We start from the raw sequence: 25189 nt of genomic DNA on the forward strand, positions 1-25189 counted from the left end.
CTTTGACGTATCTCCCCATCCCCACTTACTTAGCATTCTTCCCTCTAACACGATTTCTAGCTCCCGCTCCCCGCTTAGTACTAGCTCTATATCTTCGTCCCATCCTAATCTCCTCCAGTAACATGAAACCATCACCTTTGTATGGTTTTTTGATAGGTCCTGGTACTTGGATGAATATTTTTCCGCGACAGGGAGTTTAATACAATAATGGAATCAGTAAATGACTCAAAATAATCTGGCTATTTTGAGAAGATATTTTTAACTAAGGGACAAGGGGCACTAACATGTAAAGCTTCTGCTCTGATGTTTCTTTTTTAAAGAAAGTTTATATGATTTTGCATAATTTTCTCTTACTTTAAATCGTATGAATAAAAAGTGTGTATGAACCCGTGAAATCCAAAACTGTGCAAATCCATTCCGCTTTTTGAGGCAACCTCTTTCTTTGCATCTTCAGAGTTACAGCTTAAGGGTTAATATTTGATTAGTACTAATCCCTATATAATAGAATTAAATATCAACTTCGCCCATTTCTACTGTTTGATCCTCCCATTTTACCTAATCTCCCAGCTTCTTCTTATCTACAAGGCCCGAACTCTTTCTTTCTTGAGTGGAAAGTTGAAAATAATCCCTTCACATTCAGTCAGCTTATTCATTATTTTTTACAAAAACTGAATCACTACATAATATCCCACTTCACGCTCCGTACCAAGATCATACCTTTCTGAAATATTTGACTGCTAACTCATAACTGTGTTATCGTATTTTGTGTTTTATTTCTACGCTTTTTACATACACATGCAGGACTATACTTCAGCAACATTTTTATCGTAACCGTTGAGTTTATTTCTATTTCAGAAAGCTCTGTCGTTATTAATGGCGATGGATATTTTAAAAATTTCATCAATAATGGAAAATACCGCTAAAATATTTAGCTTCACCGAAATAGGTTTCAGCTATTAAAAGACGTTGTAGTCAAGCTGCCGTAATTAAGTTTGGGAAATCCATTGATTCAAATTTGATTGTAATCCACCGAATTATTATTTATTCGCCAAATTTTAAAATAATTCGTAGTCTTGAGCGTGACTTCATGGAATCGACTTAACAGGAGATAATGCCAAAAATAATTATCATTCCAAATATATTTAAATTGTAAGACATAGGTTTCGATGTGGCACGTAAACAGCAGACGATGACGTGCCACATCGAAACCTAGGTCGTAAAATATTTAATTTCTGTGTAATTATAAAGTTTTTCACATTTCATTGTATAGTGTTTAAAATAATGGCTTCAAACATTGTTTTTCATAATGATTGAAATTTTAATTATAAACTTAATTCTATGGCATCAATTCAATAAACCATCGCAATCCGGCTGATGAGAGTTGTCCGATGACAGCGCAAAAGGAGGGGCGGCCAACTCGGCGCTAGCACATTTTGCAGCCAATCGCTGTCCCCCAAACGCACCACACACCCTCGCCTAGTCGTACAACGTTGCCACATGCATATGAAGTAACGTAGCCAGCTTGAACCACCAAAACAAGCTCTTTCTGCGAATCAGCAAAATGAAGGATTCTTCCTTTGGGTCCTTCACGCTCGCCGTCCCCTCCAGCTCTTTTCTTCATGGAATTCTTTGGTTTACATGTGACGTGGGCGTTTCGCTTTCTTGCCTGGCAACCTTGCCCCCTACCCTGAACTAGATCCTTCTGCCTGTCATCGGACAACTCTTGGCGGCCGGACTGTAGGTGCAGAAACATTTAAAATATATCATCAAACAATGGAAAGATTCGGCTGAAACGCTTAGCTTCACCGACATAGGGCTCAACTATTAAAAGTGATTGCTATCAAGTTTGCTTCATTTGGCTTCCGAAATCTATGCACTTACATTTTGACTGTGATCCATCAAAATAGTATTTGGAACATGACAAAGAATATGTTCCGTTTCCACACCATCTCGCCTGAAATCTAGGAGTATAAAATGGTATTTATTGGTCAAATTTTTAAAATACTGGATTCAGTGATTGTTTTTCGGCATGTATCTATTCCGAATGCACTCGCAAGACTTCACTGGTAATTTTTTGTTGTCTTTATTGCATTTGCTGTGTGACTTCAACTTTATCTATATAACCCTTTCACTCCTTTCAGGTCTGGCGTCTGGACCTCGTCATGGTGATCCTGTTTAAGGCGATCCCACTGGAGAGCACGGATGGCGAGCGGCTGGAGAAAAGCCCTGAGTGCGCCCACCCTGGCCTCTGCGTCAACCCGTACCACATTAATGTATCCGTCCGCGAGTTGGACCTCTACCTGGCCAACTTCATCAACAGCCATGGTGAGTACCCCCAACTAAGGCTTTAAGAAATTAAATTTATGGCCATATTCACAATCGAAACGTAATTGACGTGATTGATGGATCAGACTGAGCCGTGGGTTGGAAAACAGAACATATCGCTGAATTCTCCCTCAGGTATTTTCTTGAATTTGGAAAATCAATGGAGAAGTATCAGAATTTTGCTGGACCGCCTGGAAAATTCTGGAATTACGTACTGGAGTACCAAGGATATGGTAAATTAATTCATGATGGAAATCGAAACCATTTATCTAAGTTACTCACAGAATCAATTAAGAAGGATATCGTCAAATATAAAATTTAAAGACAGCAGTGCAATAATTTCATAAATCAAAGGTAGACACTCAAATTTGAACGCGACAGCTTAACTCACTAGCTTTGATCTTTGGATCAGGGTACCCAGCCTGTTAAAACTGGAATAGTTCTTGGATTTCGAAAAAGCAATGAAGAGGTATCAGAATTTTGCTGGAGTGCCAGTAAAATTCTGGTATTTCACAGCTGAACGCCCTGAAATTAGGCATTCCGCGATACACGGCGGGTTGAGCGCCCTAAACTTATACAGCACGCAGTACTCACTGCTAGGCGCTCTGAAAATATAGTTTTATAGTTAAAAGATATATTATATTCACAATTGTTGACTATACTTCTAGTTGCCCTTTGTTAAAATGGGAGTACGGACATTGTGGTCATAGCACTGAAAATGAAGTACAACGATTTAATTTATTCAAGCCTGAATCATAAGATCATTTTTTTCAGGGACGAAAAGAGTTATCGCTCGACACATCATTTTCTGAATCACACGGTCATTCCCAGCGTCCTTTTTTCCATCGCTAATTCCGTCACTTTCCGTATTCAACGACTGTCATTCCAATCGTGGCGCAACAATCGCTGTCAGAAGCCATGCGTTTTGATCATCTGAAATTTCAGTGACGGAAAAAAGGACGTGCCGGATGATGGAAAAGGGATGGGATTGCCATCCCTGTTGCCATCGTGGAAAATAGTTAAGAGAAACAGTCATTTTTCTGCCACCATTTGAGCTATCGCTCGGAAGGGACCGAAAAATGATCGTGTCATCCAGACTATACTATGATTCTCTATCATTTACTGCAGCTAAAGTTAACTTGGAACTGCAAAGATGATTGAGATTTTTTTGCATTATATACGGTTTGTGACAATTTTATTTATTGGGTAGGCAGTGGTTTAAGTTCAATTACAGTGTTTATGGCGTTAAATCAAAATTTATGCCTTTGAGATGCTCTCTCTTAGAATTACATGCAAACGAAAGAGAGAGTAAAAAGATATTTTGTTTATGTTCAATCTGTCCTAAATCGATTCCTACTCCAATATTGGTTGATATCAGGATACATGATTATTATTTAGTAGTAAATAGAAGAGAATACAACTAAGCTATGTAATAATTAGCTCTACGATATCAACCCGAGGAGTATGACATTCCATTGCCCCCCAAACTTCCGTTCCTCTAGCAATGCGGAAGGTTGGTTTTTTATGAGCAACATATTGAATTTAATATTTAGTTCTTTAAGGTACCAAGGACTACCCTAATGCCGTGATTCCCTCTTACTTGACCAATTACAACTTAGACGACGATGTGCAATCCACACTCTCTCTGTGTTTATTGCTGTATTTTTTTCCGGTCACCTTTGAGTAAATGATGAATTCCAAGACAAGTTTATTTAATGGTTCAAACTCTACTTCGGTATGTTTGTTTTGATTCTGGTTGATAGAGATTTCATTTTTAAGTTTATCTCCAGCTTTTAATATGCATTTTTAATTCAATTTGACGTATAGAGAGTTGATCCAGCCTTTATCTGGTGGAATTATACCATATTTCAAAGTAAAATTTAGTGACTTTAAGTTTTAATTTACGTCAGTTTGAAGTATTTTTATGGTGAATGCGGGATTTTGTGGGCATTTGAATTGAATTTATCAATGACCGTTAAACGGGGGAAAAATGATGTAGTAAGAGTTACATAACCTGCTGAAGGGTGCAAAATACTTTGCTTTAGTCTCTGAATTCCCTTTAGATACCTACTTGAATACGTTTCAAAACAATAAAAAAATTGAGTAAGGAAAGGCTATTGTGAAAAAGCGAGTGAAAGGAAAAAATCTATGGTCAAATGACGTGAAGCTAGAAATATTAATCACACTTTGGTGGAGCTGCTAACTGGCTGAAATGAAATGTCGAAATATATGTCCTAAAGCCAATTAAAATTGGAAATAATATCTCAAGATAAATCTTGAATTAACCTGGATGAAATATGTTTGGCTGAATTTTATGGCCTGTAATGAAGTTACTGTTCTAAAGATAATATACGTTTTCATGGTACCCAAGCGTTCATTTTTTGCTTAGGGTGGTTTTTCGGCGTTATCGCTTGTATCACTTGGATTTTTCTATTGAAATACACAAAAATAAAATTTTTTGTCTCTTTTCTTTAGTACACAAATATCTCATGCATTGGCAAATAGAGCATCCTGAGGCTTGTATTCTGTAATGACACTGTGAATCAAAATACGAAAATAGTGTAGAAATGAACCGTTCATTACTTTTTCTCACCCCTAACACAAAATATATTTTCTTTGTGTTTTAAACATTCGATTTCGATTTAAAAATTATTTTAATATCAAGGCATGCATATTTTTGCTTTCTTCGTTGCAGATAACAATTTTACGATATAAGAGTCATGTTTTTAGTATTATTTGGAAAGAGATGCTTATTTCTTAATATAAGTTACTTTTAGATCTTAAAATTTCCAATCAACTTATTGTAAGCTCCTCCGCCAGAAGAATATTTTAAGCTATTGGCGATAAAAGTAAATTTAGAGGTAAGCGTCAAGGCTAATGATTACCGCGCAGTAAAAAAATGTGGGTCGAAAGAAAAATGTTTTGCAGTGTGGAGTATGCAAAGTGAATCTTTCCGTCAAGTCCAAAACTGAATATATTGAAATAAACTTTTGCAATTTTCCACGATTATAACCTTAAAATCCGACCTAGAACCAATTTGTACCTTGAAGATGATGCAGAAACATCGAAACCTAGGTCAAAATAAAAGTTTATAATCCTGGAAAATTGCAAGTGCTTATTTCAATATGGAAAAATTCCACTCTATTAAGGCCGTTTTACACGGGGGACGGAATTGCGCAGGTTAGAGCTGCATTAATTTCTAAAATGGCGTGAAATTTCGCGAATGCATGAACGAAATTAGAACGGGCTATTTTGCCGTCTCACATCCACGCATTCTCGCATGTGTTATAGCAATTCACCGCTTTACACGACGCAATTTCGATTGCGCCTTCGCACATACGTCAGATTGTGCAATTCCGTGTACCGTGTAAAACGGCCTTTACACTTAGTTCTTCCAATTTTATTCAACGAGCGTGCTGCGCCCGCTCCCAGCGGGCTTCCCCCGCTCTTTTCAATGCAGGTCCACAAAGAGATAGGCGCGTTTCTAATTTTAAAATGTAGAAAAAAAGGCAGAGTCTTATGTACAAATTTAATTGGAATGTTCATTTACAAATAGAGGTCAGAGGACCTCTTTAAACACAACATTGGAAGTAATTACATTATCCTCTGTTAAACGCACATGATGACTCATACTTACGTATCAACAGGAGACTCGAATGTGGAATCAGCCGCATTTTGATAAAAGTTATTTAAAGAATGCGAGACATTGTTGCAAATGAACAAATTGATCAGTTTGTGCGCCGTCAACGTCAGAAATATTTACCGGTTTTTGTTTTTTTGGTTTTTTTAAATTATTTAAAAATCAATTTTAGGGAACAATAACAATATTTAAGAAGTAAGATATGCCGTCGCATGTTCTCTGATAAATTCTGTGCATTTTGGTACCTCAATTGTGGAGTTTGGTTGCGTATAAGCTGAGAAAAAGGTATCTATACAGTAGAAATAATATAGAAGATAATGAATAGTTGATCTACGTAGTGGTTGGGTAGAGTCGGGATGTGGAAGAGATACTTTTCATGTTTGGTACTTTAACACTCTGTTCGCCTTCGTCGAGGGAAATGAGAGGATTGCACACATTTGGGTGTTGCGAGGGTCGCGCTGGTGAGGCGGACATCCCGTTCCTCGGCGGATGCGAGAGCGGCGGCAGCGACCCTGGTGTCGGAAAACGACCTCCTCTCCATTGCCAGGTCCTTCCCCATTAGCAGTGGCCACGCGTCCGGTGGCACGCTCCCTCCCTCCGCATTAAGATCACACCAAGGGAAGTGCAGCATTGCGCCCAATAAGATCGCCCCGGACTCAAGACCGCCGCGCGGGCTGCATTTGATCGGACCTTACAGCTCTGTCGATGCGATGATGTAAAAGCAGTGAGGAATTATCGTGTGCCAGCATGCATTGCGGTGCTATTGTTATAATGACGTATTTTTTGGGTTTTTATAACTTGAAGAGAGTCTGAAAGTAATAAAATTTAATTGTAAATATACTTTTTAAGAGTTCATTAAAACAGATTGAAAAGTTAGAATAGTAGATGCATTGCATAAAATAGCAGATGGCAGTCTTACATAGGAACTTCGCAGAGATTTAGACAAGATTACGCGCAGTAACCCCCTCAATCAGTTAACAATGTGAAAAAACGCCGCGGACACCTCAGATCCAGGTTGAAAAGTATTCACATTTATATGCGAAATAACAAGCAGGCATTTACCTCAGCTCAGCACAAAAAAATGACTCTTTTCACAGTCACAAGCATAGGCATCCACTGGTGGACTCGCCTAGGACTCTTTCACTTGTTCTCATGATTGAAAAATACCAGTCTTAACCTCACGGGTGTCCTTTATCCCTCTTCTATTTGTCCCCTGCTTCTTGAGCAAAGTGTTCAAGTCAGAACTTCGATCACAAGTGGCCTATCCCTCGCTTTCGTGATTCCTTATGACTGCAAAAACGAAGGTGTATTTCAAGTATTTTACACAATTGTTTGTAAATTTTGTTGACAGCAAGTGTAACATCCGTGGTGTCGTTGATCTCTTTTCATCTCCCATCCCGCCCTACTCTTCCCGCGTAAATGTCCTCCCGCCACCCCACTCACCGCCCTTCCCGTCAGAACCCGCGCGAGGACCCGCGCGCGCGAACTCCGCTCTGCCTATCGCTTTCCGCGGAATGGAGACCGTGGGCGATGACGTGATCAGCAAACGCAATTCCGCGGCCGGATTGAGTGATTGGTCACTCCGGGGTCGCATCCCATCCCCGACGAGCGGTTGCATAAGCCGCGGGGGGAAGCGGGGGGCACGACGGGCAGCGTTGGTCGGTTGCATCGGTCATGTCGCCGCCGCCGCCTCCTCGAAAAAACGCCGGAGACTCCGATTAGTCGCATGATGACCCACGGGCGTGGGCCGTGTTGTAAGTGCGCGTGTTTTAGATGGGACGAGTTCGGATGTGGCCGGGACGTGTGTTTCGCGTGTGGCCCCCGCTGCGGGTGTGGAAGACGCCGAGATTCTCCAGCCTCCCCACCCCACCCCCCGACCGCCCCACGCCACCCCGCCGCAGGATGTCCTTTATTCGAGTCCGTCCTTTGTCACGTGACCGGCCGACTCAAACAATGAAGCCCTTCCCGTTCTCTCCCCTCCCTCGGACAAGACCCCCTCCCCCTCATACAATCCCAGATGTCCCTCCCCTCTCCCCCAATCCCCTTTTCCCGCCTTCGATGGCTCGCCCCCACAAGCTTTTTCACATGCCTCTTCTCCATCGGGGTTCCGCAGTGCGCATTCCGGCCTGCGGGGGTGTCCAGATTAGCGCCCGAGTTTACGGTTTTCATGTGAGGGAACCGGGTTCAGGTCCACACTTTCGGTGAGCGATGTTAGGCGTCGTATTTTCTTGGCCAAAAATGAATGTTGCTTGAATGAAATTATTAGTCCGTTTCCTCATATTATGTAAACGGACTAATAATGACGATAGAGGAGGAGAGTATACACTATTTGTGAGACTACTGAGGATGTACGGAGGTAAATTTGAAAAAAAATATGAATAAATGCTCGGCATTTGAAGTGAGGGAAGTGTAACTCGCAATTTAATATGGAAATTTTCTGTGTTTCCGATAGAAACTGTGATGATATATTCTTTTGCGTCCAGCATGTACATTATGTGAGGGGCACGGGTTTAGTTCCACGCTCCAGGTGAGAGATGTTAAGGGTCGCTTTTGTGTGTAGCTTGCATGTCCAAAACGCTCTCTCATGACATTTTTAATCGTTCAGTCATATCATGGTCTCTATTGTGATGGCACGGATCGGGGTTTCCAATGAGCGATACTGTTGCTTTTCCGTGGCACAAATGAATGTTACTTGAATTTCCAAGACTTTCTTTCAAAGCATATTTTGAGCGTTTCGTCATATTATGCTTTCTGATGCGAGGGCCCGGGTTCACTTCCAGGCTTTCTGGTGAGAATTGCTTCGCGTTATTTTTCCGTAGCCCAAATGAATCCCGAATGCTTTAATAAGAAGGTCCTTCCATGCCATTTTTATCGATTGCTTATATTTGAAAAATCAATTTGATAGGTTCATTTTGTGAATCAAAGGGTTGAGGGCATTAATGCTAAATAAACGAAATAGGGACTGTTGAAGCAGTCGTGGAATGGACGGTGATGCCTCGCTGAGAGCTTTTGATGGAGTTTGAATGAGGAGCTGACGCATGTAGTAAATGAACGAGGCATTTGTCCTGGGAAAAATTCTCGTACCAAAATCACTTTACGATAGTGGAAGAGAGTATACATTATTTGTGAGACTTCAGAGGATGTACGGAGGTAAATTTGAAAAAAATATGAATAAATGCTCGGTTTTTTAAGTATCGATAGAACGTGAGGGAAGTGTAATTCGCAATTTAATATTTTAGTGACATTTTTGGTGTGGAAATTTTCTGTGTTTCCGATAGGAAGGAACTGTGATGGTATATTCTTTTGCGTCCAACTGTGTTGCTGGTGTTACATTGCGCGGAAGTAGTTGGAAATAAATTTCCTGGTCATTGAAAATAGCAATGGCGATCAGTGAGCATTTTTGAGAGTGAATTATCTTTATGTGTTTACGTGAATATGCACCCTCTCAATAACATCATTTCCATAGTTCATTCCGACGGCTTCCCAGCTCCTTCCGCGACTGCCCAGCTAATGCATTGGCTCAAGGAATTGGGAGTTTTTGGCCGTTTTCCGATAAATCGGGCGGTCGAAAGTCCAAGCCTCCCCTCAGTAAGCGTTCACAGCTCAAATGGACGCATATTTTCCCTGGTGACATTTTTGGCAGCGTCATTAAGTGGACGGCGCTCGAAATTAAATGGAAATTGTTATCCGAAGGATCTAGCGTGCCAAGCAGAGGAGTATAATCAGTACGCATCCCGCCACTTGTGACATGTAAACAATAGAGAGGGTGGATTTCGTGACATATCGAATTGGGACGTTGTGCCGGAATTTTTTTTACCGACTAATTTGCCTGTAAGTGTATTTTTTATGCCGGATGTAAGGTATCTGAGAGGTAGTTTATCGGGGCACTTCATTTAGTCTTCGCAGTAATATTTGTGGATTCACCGCGTTATTTTTGTGACGTTTTTGTTATTTTTGTAACTCATAAAATTTTAAACCGATGAAACTTTTGGTGTAAATCGAGATTTCAAAATCGTGCTCATAAATCACGTAAGGTATATGATACCTTTCCCGGATCACCACGCATAGACCTTGTGCAGAGGTGACGTCGTTGATATCGTTGTTTGACGCCTAGAGAAATGTTCGCCGGGGACGATACATGCTCAAACCGCTTGCTCTTCATATTTGAACTAAACATGGTTATTGAGAAATTTAAGTTCACATATCTCTACTACTTCTTATTCACAGGTCTTTTAACGTTGTGATGCAATGAATTACTAAGTTATTTTCCTGCCTATTTGAGGTATTCGTTGTGGTGTCACTTTTCTTTTTCAGCGAAAAGAATTTATTTCGGGAAATTTCTGTATGCATATTAAATTCTCAGTCTATGTTGAGGTTTCGAAACTTTCTTTGTATTTTGTCTCGTAGCAATCCTATATTATACTTTCTTTAGACCGGCACCTACAGAACTTGGTCAATGGGGAATAACTCACAGTCCTTTGTTTACGCAATTAGTCATAACTCCTGCCTGTTTGAGGTGTTATTCATCGTACCATTATCTCTAATTAGCAGTTGGATCAGGTTTCAGGAGATTTTTATGGCTAGTTAACTGGTGATCATGCGACATGAAGCTTTATTTCCAGTTTCCCATTGAATCTCAAGTGATTTACTGATGCGTTTAATGCATTCATTCTGTAGTCATTAAAAAGAGGGAGTTGTTTCATAAGCATTTGAAAGATGAATGGGAATTCTTATTTAGATAGAGAGGCTATCAAGTGGAAATGGAGATATTTTGTGAGATGTTGAGAGTTGATGAGGAAAATTGGAGATAATTTAAAAAAAGATGTAGAGGAGCATGTTTTTTGAGCAAGAGTTTTGAATCGCATGCTTAACAAGGAAAGAGGATTTTAAGCATTCAAGGAGGGAAGGCAACCGGAGTGTTGAAGACTGAATGAGAAGAGGCCAACTTTTTTATTTGGTCAGCGTGGCGTAAAATCTGCAGGGGTAAGTGTGTATTAGGAGTGGCTACACTGTTACTCCAAGTTTTTAGAAAATTTGCAATTTTCCATATAATGCTTAAGAAAAACTGCAGTTCTTGTAATTAATGATCTTCCATTTACATGAAGAAATTATTATCATTATCCTCATAATATTTTCAATAAAATAAAGATTTTTTTTATTCCTGACATTTTTACTCTTTTGTGGGCAAGTTATAGTAAAATCTTATCCTAGTAACGATTTAATGGGAAACATCTGATATTTGAAAAATATTTTTACGAAGGTATTTAGAAAGTGTTTTAGCCTCATGCCCTCAGACGAATGTCAGCAATACGAACTATCAAGTAAGTGTGCGAGTGAATTTTAGCTGCTGATGCGGGAAATTACGTTACGCGAGACGATGCATGGCTGACGGCTTTTGATCACAACGCATCAAAGACCTTCACCGTCGATATTTATCCAACTTCTCCTTACTTGAATACGCACACATTCGTCTTTGCTTTCAATAATGTTGGCCAATGATATCATCGGCTAAATTTTGGTCTCTTGTCAGAGGTATAGTGGTACGGTACGAAGTAACGGAGTTGATGATGCCTCATGACGAAATTACAATTTGTATTTAAACTTTCTATCCCACAACATATCGATGGCTAAGTTCTAACGACACGTATCTCAAATTCAGCCGGTTTGAGACAGGTATCTTAAATAAAGTGTAATACCAATTAAAAAATAAAATGCAAGCAAAAAACAACTCCTTGTTTGCAAATGAATGCTTCTTTTCCAGTTTTATGAACTTTTGGTTTTTAATTTCACTGTACAAGTGAAAAAAATTAATCGCTCTTTTGCACGCCTGAAAAGTTGCTATTTTTGAGACACGTGTTGTTAGAACTTAGGCATCGATATGTCTTATTGCATGTCGTCTATTCTCTTAGTGGTTTCATTTGCTATTGAAAACCCTGAGCAAACACCGAAAACGCATTGTGTGATTTACAAATTTTTTGGAGTAGTTTGAATTCCTTAGCTGAAAATCTTCCGTTAGGGAGAATAGGGACTGTCTGTTTCCCTACTGGGAATGCATTAACTCTACCCCACCCTACGCTTTCCCTAACCGAATTTCTCTTTCCATTTTTAATTGGTTTTTACCGATATTGCTTTTCAATCCCAGTAATTAGAAGGGGTAGCATTTTTCCAGCGAAAAAGAGCCCCTCTCACTCTCTTCGCATCGGGGGATTCGATGAATAATGCATCCCTCCCCCCGCCTCTGACACCCCCGCAACCCCTTGAAAATAAATTCGCGCCTCCGATTGCGTCAAACTAATTGCCTCCGCCCCACTCTAAGGCTGCCCTTTCCTCTTGATTAGCGCGACCGGGATAAGCTCTTTCACATCCAAATCAACCCGGCTCTGTGTCACTAAGGCACACTCGGATTAGCGCCATGAATAGGGCATTGCCTTACTATGTGATGGTATATATAATATCGTTTCAGGCAGAATTTTGATGTATCAATGATAAAAACTTCAAATGATAATTTACAGACTTTAATAAAACACCCAATTATCGACCATGGTTTCAACGTGTCATGTCATTTTCAAGGTAAATGACAGTGGTGTAACCATGGAGGGGATAAATGGATAGGTCCCCCCCAAAACCTCAGAGAAATGAAAGAAATATCAAAACTATTGTCTAGTTTTGATAGATAATACTTGCATTTGCTTAAGTTTAAATTTTTTAGAGACAAAATGATGTAAATCATATCCAGGCTAGTCATTTTTCAAAACTTTTCCCGAATCTTTGTCTGGGGGGAGGTCGCCACCCCAGGTCATCCCACCCCTCCCCCCAAATCATGTTCCTAGTTACGCCACTGGTAAATGAACATGTACCTTAAAAATGACATCATTTGTCGAAACCATGGTCGGTAATTGAGTGTTGCATCAAAGTGTTTATAATTACCATTTGAAGTTTTTACAACGGATATGTGATGGTACCTCAGGTAAAATACCGGAGGTGAACGAATAAATATACGATTGTGAGAATAACCCGTATTTGGATAATTTTGGGGATAATTAAGCTCTTTCACATCCAAATCAGCCTGGCTCTGTGTCACTAAGGCACACTCAAATTGGCGCAATTAATAATTCATTGGCTTACTACGCAATGATACCTCGGTTCATATACCGGTGGTGAATAAAGAAATATATCACAGAGTGAGCAACTCCTATTTAGTTAACTCGAAGAGAATAGGTATGCAGTATTCTTTCGTCGGGTGGGACGTCATGAGAAGCTTAGCGGTCTAATCTCTCTAATACTTTGCTCGCAGACTATTTGGTGTACCGAAAAGTTAATCAAGCTCTCAGCCCTCGAGATGGAATCAAATTGAATATATATCGGTTTTGCCTTTTTGATTAGATAAAATCCGGGGATTGCTGCTTCACTTAAGCTTTCCCTGGTTATCAACTATCTCTGCATACTTAAGCAGACTTTTCGCCGCCCCATTTTTGTGAGGATGTCTTCTATATTAATGAATCGTGAGGGATTCTGCTCACTGAATTCTTTCCACCAATGATGCATTCCCGTCCGGCGAAATAAAATATTACTTTATTAGAACTTACCGGAAGCTGAGCTATTCCATGCATACTTACAGTGGCGCCGACTCCATGGGGCCTGAAGGGGCCCGAGCCCCCTCAAAAATTCATTATAAGTGTGAGGAAAAAATGTACCAGGCTTGCCGACTTTCCCCGGAGTGTCCAGATATCGAGATTCGAGTTATCAGGGTTCTAATGTTGATCATGTGACTCTTTTAAAATTCTTAAAAAGCTTAAACTCACTACTTATAAAATTTCCCGGGGCAAGATCCCCGGTTTGGGCCCCCCCAATATTTTTTGAAAGTCGGCGTCCCTGCATACTTATCGTCTTATAATTCCGTGGGTTTGAGTCTCTGGTATACTAATTTTGGTGCGGCTACCTATTCTCTGCCATCTAGGTTTTATAATGGAATAATGATTTTCCCTCATTCATCCAATAGCGTATTAAATTTTAATATATGGCTTTTCTTGGAATTTCCGCTTTATTTTTCATTTTCCTCTCTCTCTTGCTTCAAATACTTATGTCAATCTTTTCGCTATATTTTTCTCAATACATGCAAGGTTTACTAATTTTAGTCACGCCTGATTATAAACTAACGAACTCTTACTACCTAGCGCGCTGCAACCATCTGAATATTTTCGCATAACTCTTGTAACAAAATGGGGCTGAACCTTAAAAGATATTCTCTTGGTCCTGCTTTTATATATTTATTATCGTCACTGCTGTAGAATTACTAGAAGATAAATTGCTTCATCCAGGCTCAATGAACAGATTGTAGTCTACCCTTTCTGTTTCTGTGAGTATAGGAAACTCATTAATATTTCGTGTTCAGTACCATTCCATTTTAAAATATACTCTCTTGTTTATATTTGTTAAGTAGCTGTGGAGAGGTATTGCCGAATTGGGTATCTGAGAGCTACCACGCTGCAATTTTCTATTGATACAAATTTTCCGGTGTTCTACGGTTATTCTCCAATTTACCTGAAATTTCTATGCCCAATTAATTAATCTCCAATCTAATAATATCTCTAATGAAAGACTCTAAAGACCCATGAAAACTTTATTATTGACATAGTAACATCAATAACATTAAAGGCGTAAATTGTAGAACGTTAATGATATGTCTGATGGTTGACCATTGAAGATTAAAACCACCAACGGTTCTAAAAAAACGATTATCTGGAATGGATTCCAAAACATTTTGTAATTTTTTCATTTGATGTAAATTAATATTCATTATTTTACGGTATACAGCTTGAATTTAATGTGATTATTTCATTACCGCGCCGAGAAAGGTGAACGAATTGCATTGCATTGCTCTTTAAGTTCCCGGAATGAACGCGCAAGCCTTTTGCTCTCCGGACCAAGTATTATACTGCTATACTACCAAAGACCATTTATGGAACTATTCGTAGTTAACTGGTTTCTATAACCCTGGGAAGCCAAAGTTCCATAGCTGACATGTATCTTTTCTAGTATTCATATTTGTGAAGCGTTAATATTGGTTAAAGTTAAAAATAATTTACCCGCAATAACTTTTCGGATCCTCCTCATACATGAACCGACAATGAATGACGATGAACCATCAAAGCACAATTGATTTTTTATCCTTACTCTCTTCTTTCCATTGTCCCTTATCTGTCACATTCCTACTTCTTGGTGTCGCAGTTTCCCATGAAACCCTCCAATGCAAACGAGAATTTTTGATGGGATAACCTTTACTATACTTATCTATGCATTGGCTCAAAAATAAAAGAGATCCATCGTTTGAAACCCAGCCCTGCTAAGTCTGTTAAATTAACTTTTAGCTTCTTCATTATTCATAGTGACCTTCGGAAGCGCAATTCCCGGATCCTTATAGTGTAGAATTAGAATGTTAAATGGCAGAACACCATTGTCTCACCATACGCACGCCTCATTTATCGAATTCCAGTATCGCCGACCTGGGTGGCGCCGGTGTAACGTTCTCGTGGAAAAATCTAGAGGTCGCGGGTTCGAATCCTACTTGGGTGGATTTACCATCCAGGGCATGGATGCATGACATTGTCAAATAAGTAAATTCTACGAAATAATTATCTATTCCTAAATCCGCTGGTAATAAAGACGACATTTATATTATTATTTTTCCCATCCTTTTCCATTGTCACCTGTCTCCCATTCGGACATCATCACTAAACCCCTTGCCACACGCTTTCGACGCCTTTCACCGAAAAGCGTGCGCGTATGTAGATCATTGACGCGATTATCAGTCGGGGACGTCGCCCCTGTCCCTCAGGGACCGTACTGAGGGACAGGGGCGAGACCCGCCCTGCCGGACGACCCCTTAATTTCCCTCACCCCTTTGTACCCCCCATTTTTCACGCGGCTCCTCCCGTGGTGTGGGTACATGGCCGAGTCGTGAGGGAGGAGGAGTAGTGGTAGTAGTACAACGTTCAACCCGATTAATGGCGGGACATCCTCTCGAACCCATCCTATCCCCGTGCACTCATCCTGATTGAAAATAAATACATTTGCCTCTTCCGGAGAAATGTGTCCGAATTTTACCCCCACCGTTACATCTCCCGAAGCTGCCTCTCCCCTTCCACGGCTGCTCGCCCGTAACAGTCCGGGATGGGGACATTACCATCCGTTGATTTAGGATTCAGTCCCATCGGACGTGGGAACAGGAGTAGGGGGAGCTCTGTGCTATGCCTCGCGCGTCTTCATCGGCTGGGAGGCGATTGATTTAATTTCGCGTATCTCATAGTTTTCTCTCGGATTTATCGATGCCATAGGTTTCCCATGCAGTATTTTTTTTCACCCCCAACTACTCCTACTCTACTTCTCCTCATTATTACGCAGTCCTTTTTTTATTATTTTCGGTTCCATTCCACGGAGAGATCTCTTCTTTTCCTTCCTCGTCCATCTTCTTTCGTGTCCCCTTCTCGAATCGAGGGAATCCAGGATTAAAAGCTTCGGGGCCCGCGTCGCGAGACACGGTTCCGGGGAAGGTATTGTCTCCGGGAAAAAAGGGGAATGCACCTGGATTAGCTCGTTTTTCGTTTCCAGAGATAGTCAGTAATCACGTGTAAGAGTTGTTAGAAAAGAGACCACCTCAAATCAGTGTAGGCCGTCCTTTGGGTTCTACTCCATGGTTTTTGCCGCGAATATTACAAAAGAGGATTCTCAAGTCGGGTTCTACGTGTGTTGTCACCCACCGCGCATTTAAATGGGTTTACAAAGTTCGTCACTCGTGTCGCTGACGCATAAAGTCATCCTAGTTTCTCCGGGAAATAAGGTATAAATAGGGGTATTAACCGAAAGTCATACACATGATGATGTGATACGAAATTCATTACTTTTCAATGCTATGCCTCATAATGACAAAGATTATATTGAAAAATATTGGAATAAATTGGATCGCATTTTACTCATCACCTTGGTCCCAAATCGTAAAAAGTAAGCCAAAAGTCATTTTCAGCACGCGAATGAACACGAAAATGCACCGTGCAAATACCCAACTTGTGCGAATGCTTGAGCAGAAAATTAAACCTATTCTAATTTGGTTCATGCATTCGTACTTGTTCCGTTATGGTCAATCAAAACCGTTCATGCATTCACGCATTAACTCGTGTTTGTTTACCGTTTTAACAGGCTTTTAGATGAAGAAAAGAATACGTAACACAATATTTTTCTTGCTACGAGTCAGATGAAAATACTCCATAATGTCACCGTGAACATTAAATCTTTCATCGCGTAAAACTTTTGCCAAGCCTTCTGTCATTGACAGCTGCCGTCAATGCAGCTATTTGGGTTTTCATAGCTTCTTGAACCATTAACGAATGTGAAAGAGGTGTAAAAAGGTTGGTCTGCCAGTAAAGTCTTTGCACGTGGGAGTACGTGTTAGAATAAATATAAGCAAGCGCCCTTTTCGGTTTCTGCACCTGCATCCAAGATTGAAGTGGTAGCAGGATTGGAAATTAAATCTATTTGTGTATATTTTTTCTGATATTTTTTTCCTTTTTCTGTGATGTTAATTATAGACAGTTGAGGCTCCATATGCTGTCCTCAGCTTTTGGTTACTCCGCACTTACCTTGAGCTTTCTATTTAGTTAAGCTCAGAATGTGGAATGCCCGCAGTTAATTGGTTCTCTCATACGCATTCTGCTTTTCAACTACCTAATTAAGCTTGTGAACGGGGGTTGAATAAATAATCCTTGATTGTGTAACCAAATTCCTAGTGACTTATACTTAATAAGTAATGTTCGTTTCTGATCATTTATTACGTAAGTATTTTGTTGTATTAACATAATGCTCTCTTGTCATTTATAGTAATTTTTTTACGAATATTTCACTAAATCTATAGCATCTTCATCCATTTGAGACTGAACCGAATCGACGTCAATGATTGTAAGCTTTTATCCATTAGCCCTTAAAGACCAGGCGTCCAATTGAATTTGTAGCTATTACATTCGGCCCGCACTAGCTTAGTAATTTTAAAAGATGATTTTCTACATTAAAGAAATGATTGTAGTGCTTACGAAGAATATACATATTTTATTTTGATCGGAATAACTTTAACACGCTGTAACATTTGACCCATTGTGTCTTCTTCCTCGTGGATTCCAATCGCATGATAAGATAATGAAATATATATGCTACTACCCAGACAGAATATCCAAGATATTGTATATTTCGAAAAATTCATTTACTTAATTCTGGTATAAAATGGTTCAATCCTTATTACAGACGGGCCCTTGATTTAAGCCTTAGTACAGAGGACATCTCAAGTAATCCCACTGAGGCTGAGCTAGTGATGACAAGTGACGTAGAGTAGTTGTGGCATTGAAGAGACGCTCGTGCTTCAATTGTTTGCGAGTGAGCTCGTTAGCCGTGATCTGCGCTCTTTGCCACTCGGACTCGAATGAGCTGCCTCCCGTCACCCGGGGAGGCTCTTTATGGACGGTCCCCGTATCTCGCGACCAGGGTGATGCGGTGCCCCCCCGCCCCCCGGGCCGAAGAAATACTCGGGGCATTGGTCCACTGGATAACCATGAGCAAGGCCTCACTGTTTGGACCCGTAGCTATCGTACTTATATAGCCAACGGCTTGCACTAACATAATAATTTGCAAAAAGTGTATTTCATTGAAGAAATGAATACGGTGCTTGTGAAGAATTTATCAACTTCAAGTAATTTAGATCGGAAGAATTTTCGTATGCTGTAATACTACTATAATGGCCCTCATCCAATTCTCTCTGAGTTGTACCTACGTTTACTTCAGGTGATTTGAGCCTAATTGAGCATTCATACTAAAACTTTCGGCTTACACTGTGAGTGTTTTTTTAAATCTTTTTGTGTCCTGTGTTTCTGCCCAACCTGGGATATTTTTATGTTATTTACCTCGGCGAGGAACATTTCGAGGAGCATCGAGAAACTTTTCTTCGGAAAGATACGATTTTGGAGGGACTGGTTATCAAAGCTTCAATCCTTAGTGGCAGTATTAAAAGTTCTCCTGATCTTTTCGTGCTCTACATCATTTGAAATGCTTTGTTTAGGTGGCAGAACAGATGAATATGGTCAGCGATTTTGGTGACCACGAAGTTAAATACTATCTTCGTAGGTAGTTTAATGCCCCAATATTAAAGGTTTTAAAATCTAATAAATATATATTTAGTCTCCATGTTAATGCTGCATCATTAAGATGGAAAGGTATTGGCATCATTTTTGGAGTGGCATCGAAAGTTGATTATATTTTTGATTTCATCCGCATCGCCGCATGCTATAACTGCCACATTTAGAGTTTCTAACATGTAGTATTTTTGTCTAACATTTACGACAGTAAAAGTTATTTTGTTTAGATGCTACTACAAGCACAGTAACGTTATTGCAAAGGTTGGATTTCACCAGGTATGCATTTCCTGTTACAAAAATGTTACCTAGATAATCAGTCATCATTCAAACAGATATATGAAAAAAGTTTCTTTAATGACGACTTGTTGGCACTACTAGCGTTTTTATTCGATAATAATTAAGTAGAATGAGAACTTGGCGTCTTCATTCTCTATAGAAGTATATTGATTTAAATTGATCAATTCCTTTGTGACCTTCTTTCTTTCGTTAAATTTGTAAATTTTCAATCCTCTTCGTTCTCGAATAGAATTCCCGGATTTTATGATCATCGTTCATCCTAGCGCAGCGAACATAAAAATACTGATTGCAACGACTACAGGCAAGGTAGGATTTAGTTGTAAAGAGGTCAAAGGGTATTCCACTTATGGGGTCCTTTCATCTTCCATTTTTAAGTTAATAAATTACAAGAGAGTTAATAAAATACATGATTACTGATATATTTATTACAGTGATGGATTCAGTGTTTTAGTGAACACTGTTTTAAGAATATTGAAATTTTAATCTTGCTAACAACTCGAATGTTGGCCCCTCTTAACCCTCCGTTGGTCACGTGGGGTCTTCCAGACGACAAGCCATTTTATTTTCTTTACCCACATCGTGTTTTCAAAGTTAGGGAACTTTCCTGCCTTGTATCTTATTATTTTATGCTTCTGAAGTAGTCAGCAGTATGATTTTATGTTTCGTCACATTTTACAGGAATTTATACGAATATTATTTTGCTTTTGGCGTCTGGTAGACGTCACGTGACAACTTTAGTTACAATGCGTTGTGTGCTAATTCCTTCGCGATATTCATAGCAAAGTTTTTAAAAGAGTTTAATAATTTAAGCAAACATTATTAAAAACTATTGAAAGCATGAAATTTGGGGTACGCGACTTTTTGCTACACATTTATAATTGTTAACATGTTAACATTAGATGTAATAAAACTGTAAAAAACGTGTATTAAGTATTTTATTACTATGAATATATCCATCATTATTATGCATATATTTGATGCACATGCATGAAATTAAATATTATATGAATGTTTTATTTGTAGTTAAAACAGTTATTTCTACTGGCATGTATTTTCTTTAATCATTACTAATTGGCGTCTGGGAGACGCCGCACGACAGCTTGCGTTCCAAAATGCGACGCGACTGACGGCGGGTTAATCATGGTGTCCTAAGCCGACGCCTAGTTAGCCTAAAGGAAAATCCAGCCCAGACTATAAGTACCTATGGCTTTACCGAGGTGATCCGTGTCGCGCGCTCTACCTTAGTTGTACCGGATTGGATGCAACACAGAATCCAGGGCTTGCCGCCTCGCCCTCGCGGCAAGCAGACACATCCCTACCCACCACGCCGTCATCCCATCGTCCGTTTCCTCTTCATAGGGCTCGGGGCCACGCTACCATCTCCCACACTCGGTCGCCCACGGGCTGCGCCCGCCGCGAGACCGAAGGAATGGCCGCTGTTTCCGTTGTCCGTCACCACCCCTACATCTCGCGAGCGGGAACGATCGCGCGCCACCACGAAACAATAGAAGTTTTTTACGACGCGCGTGCTCATGGCTACGAAAACGCTTCCGTAATCCGTGTGGATGGAGGAACTCGGGAAGCTTTCGCAGTGTCCCCACCCGAAGAGTTAGCGCGTGCAATAAATCACACGCTTGGGAAAGCAAAGGACGTGTTCGCAGGGGGTCATGTGTTTATTTGCTGGAATCTAAAAGTGAAAATGGAGACTCTTACCTGTGTCCTGTTAACATATGTGAGAGTATTCAGGTAGTGTTGTGTTCCTAAGCTCAGTTTATGGACAAATAGAGTGCTTAGCTCTGCACCGGTTCCATAGCGTCAGTCGTGAAAGTATAATTGCGTAATCAGTAGCCATGCGATTTGATCTCTTTAAATTTTGTATCAAGGATAGGGTTGATGCTATCGCATGCAGAGAAAGTGTCTCGAATGTCCATTGATGCGCGTTGACTTTTAATTATTGCACGGAAGTAAGGAAATTGATGCCAGGAGTTCTTGTAAAACTCTGAAGGCTAAAATTGCTGTATTAAACGATGCGCTAATTTTTCCAGAAATTATTTCTGGTTCAAGACGATAACCGAACCGGTCAATGGACCGAAATAAGAACCGCATTCCCCATCTTTCATCCGTGTACTATTTCGTGTTTTATTAGAATACTCAATGGTCATGGTACTCGAAGCCAGTGTTGACTCCTCGGAAGACGAATTCTAAAAATTAAAGATCCTTTTAAAGTGTGAAAGTGAAAGAATCCTCCACTCCTGTCTTCTCTGGCCTTAGTACGCCAATGTACTTGTAGAGGATTCGGTGAAAAATGTAGGATTTCCGAGTTTTTTACCGTCGCGATACAGCATAAAATCAATTAATAGTCCCAAATGCAATACCATTATTTCCAAGATAATCATATAAATCATTTAAGTCTTCTCCTGATGTTAAAATTTTTGGCTTAACCGGATTAAAGTATAATTTTTTACTATCTATGGTTGTCGTGAAAAGACTGCTTCATTAAAACCTCTTAAGGGTTGCCAGATAGAACGATAATAAAGATCCAAAAACAGGAAAAAATTATTTGATAACGCCGTGTTTCCTCCATCTTCCACTTCCTCATTAATCTTGTGGTCACCCACCTAAAGATCATGTGGGGGCTGATAGCCTTGTTTGTGGGTACCTCCCGTAATAGCGGGCCGCCCCAAGCAATTAAACCCAACGCAGATTCCGGATCGGATTCAGGGATGTTTAGTGAGCTCGTTGGGTGTGGGAGGCAGTGTATCGCAGAACAAAAGCGTAGCGCCTTTAGTTTTGGGCGTCGGCGCGGCGATGAAGAAGGAACGCGTTGCGAGGGCCGAGCCACGCGGACCCCGAACAAAAGAATCACAAAAGGCGAGCCCATTCATCCCGCCCGTGTCTCCTCTCCGCTTTTGTACGGAGTCTCTGGTCGCTCGGCTGCCCCTTCGCTGTAACGAGTGTTGACACGGGAAGAACGCCGCTTCACCGCGCGCGGTGGAAATTGAACCGGCTCATCGCTCGAGTCGTCCTGGGCTGACCCCAAAGCTACCACGGACCTTCAGCTGGTCAACGGCGCCGTAAAGGTCATAATTCTCTCTCCTTTGACCAACTCGTCGTTGCATTACCGGGAAGGGGCGTCGAACTGTGGCGAAAAATGATTTAAGCGATGAACTAAATGAAATTGTTATTTAAATAATGTTACTACATCTGCAATGTGACGTAGTAACATTGAAACCTAGGTCGTAATAGAATAAATAATCGTGTAAAATTGCAAGTATTTATTTCAATATGGAAAAATTCCACTCCATCGCGTGTGATCCTTCGGATTTTATAAATAAAACACGATGAAAAGCGGAGCGATTCGTCAAAAAGTGCTTCGAGGAAACAAAAAGCGTTACACAGCTTTTGGATTGACTCATGGATTAAGTTGGGAGCCGCCAGCGACTCGGAGGCGAGGTCTTACGCTGGCATTACTGGAGTATATAAGAACGGATTTCTTTTTGAGTGACTCAGAGAACCCCATATATCCGTGTACGACGGAAAGGATAAAATAAGAGAGATACTTCGCCAAAAGGAAAGTAACAGGACTTCGTTTTTCGCGCGAGCAATGATGGACTAAATGCTAGAAATGAGAGAGTCACTTCTTTTACAATATGTTATATTATGTTACATAGAGGAATAACGTTCATATTATATTATAATTTAACTATCGCTGTCCTAGCACCTCCCACCACCTGCCACACGTTTCCAAATGGAATGCGATACACAGAAGTGAGGCGAACATTGACTCTATTGGTCAGCTAATTGGAATAATTTAATTCGAAAATTGTAAAAATATTCGCAGTATTCTAACCTACATCCAAATTCCTATAAATGACGTTGAACTCTTTGTGAGTGAAACAATTGAAGACGATTTTCCCTCCCCGATATGCATATATAATTTTGTAGCTGTTAACTACTCTGCATTCCTAACATTTAAAGATTCCAATTTTATTTTAAGTTAATCCTTTCAGTCTCATTTCACTTTTTATTTCATCGCTATCTGATTCAGTCTATGAATCATATCATCTTTGGTTTGGTTTTGAGCGTTTTAAACATTGTTTTCATTTGCATGTTTCGACAAAAGTATTGTAAACTTACCTAATTCTCTGATAAATTTCGGGTATGATATTATTTATTTAATATTAAGCCTTTGTAGGAATTAGGCCATGAATATAGAAAAAAATGAACATGATTGATGGTGTATACACCTCTATGAAACTAATCCAATGAAATAACAATGCAACAAGAGCCTGATAAAATTTATTCTGATTTTGATCACAAAACGTAATTGACGTATCACTATGCACAAATTTTAATGTCAACTTGCTTCAAAGGCACATTAGCCTTACAATATCTGCTAGAAGTTGAGACCGTATGGTAAACATGACCTATAGCTTCAATGCCATATCAAACAGCAGGCAGTATGTGCAATAGACTTTCTTCCATATCTCTGTTTGTATACATTGAATAAAACGTGGTTGTTTCAGCCCAACCGGTTTTTACCATTCTTTATTATATGCAAATATTTAATGAGCACCAACCGCTTTTTAAATCGATACTACCGACAGCCCTTGACATTTTTATTTGAAAGGTTGCCAAGGAATTTTGAAAAATTTAAAAATGGAGCTTGGAGAAGAATATCATGCTCACGCACGTTTATTGCCTGCTTGGTTACCATTGCGTCTATTCTCGTTGACCAATGATCTTAGCTCGAGGCCGTGTAGAATATTTCCTCCTCCGTGAACGACGGTGCGTGCCATAGAGTTATAATGAGCTCATTTCTACGACCACGCATTTCTCTGCTGGCATTGACTTTCGAGATTAATACGGGTTAGCAACAGCTTTCTTTCCGTGAAAACAAAGGTTTAGTCTATTTATTTTAACTTGGGCAATTTCTCATTTTATTTCCACCACGGCGATTTATTTTGCCTGTTCTTCCCGATCACTATGATTGATTGCTGGATTTTTTTTCAGATTAGATTAACACAGCATTGATGCGAGGCCTTCTTCCTAAACAACGTGACGAACCCCTAGCATATTTTTGTGAGAGAGTGGACTGCGGATCGGCTTATTCCTTCGGTTGCTCTGATGGAATTTCAGTGGTTACTTTGCTTTTTTTCGGAAACTGCATTTATTTTAGTTTTGAACGTGTATTGGAGGAGAATCATGCTAACGTTTGAAACGCGACTAAAAAAGGTTTCTTTGTAGATATTTTACTCTTTTTCGTGCTAATAGATTTCCTATAATCATAATTATGACGATGAAAATATTAATTACTGGATAATAATGAGGCAGTAACATTCAAGTACCGATAAAAAATATAATTTTAGCAATTTTGACATAGATATTTTGATGACAAAGAGCTTAAATTTGATTTTATGGAAAAATTAGAAACTGCCCGTAGCCCGAATGGACTTAGTAATTATGTTTTATTTTGTTCTGACTAACCTTTGTTAAAGTGGAGCATCCCCATGATGTTCAAACCCTGATCATCTCTCACGACCCACTTGTTGGATGTTTTCTGTTTTCGGCCGTCATCCATTTGTTCATTCATTCACCCAAACTGTTCCCCCTCCCACTCCCTCACACCAATTGCATAAGCCCCCAACTCCTACCTTGGCCTGGGTATAAATACTGAGAGGGTGCCGGTTGTATCATCTTGAAACCATGGTCGGCTGTTGAGTTTTGAATTAAAATTTTGGAAATTACCATTCGT

The 25189-nt window shown here is 40.0% G+C and overlaps 1 protein-coding gene across 1 annotated transcript in view; it reads left to right on the forward strand.

Annotated features, from left to right (window-relative positions):
• Positions 1 to 25189, forward strand: part of LOC124171168 — a 343759-nt gene that overhangs the window by 188000 nt on the left and 130570 nt on the right. The window contains exon 6 of the mRNA XM_046550309.1: positions 2142 to 2325. Within this exon, the coding sequence (XP_046406265.1) occupies positions 2142 to 2325 (184 nt within the window). The remainder of the gene's footprint in view (positions 1 to 2141; positions 2326 to 25189) is intronic.

This window comes from Ischnura elegans, chromosome X (genome assembly GCF_921293095.1).
Source record: "Ischnura elegans chromosome X, ioIscEleg1.1, whole genome shotgun sequence".
NCBI lineage: Eukaryota > Metazoa > Arthropoda > Insecta > Odonata > Coenagrionidae > Ischnura > Ischnura elegans.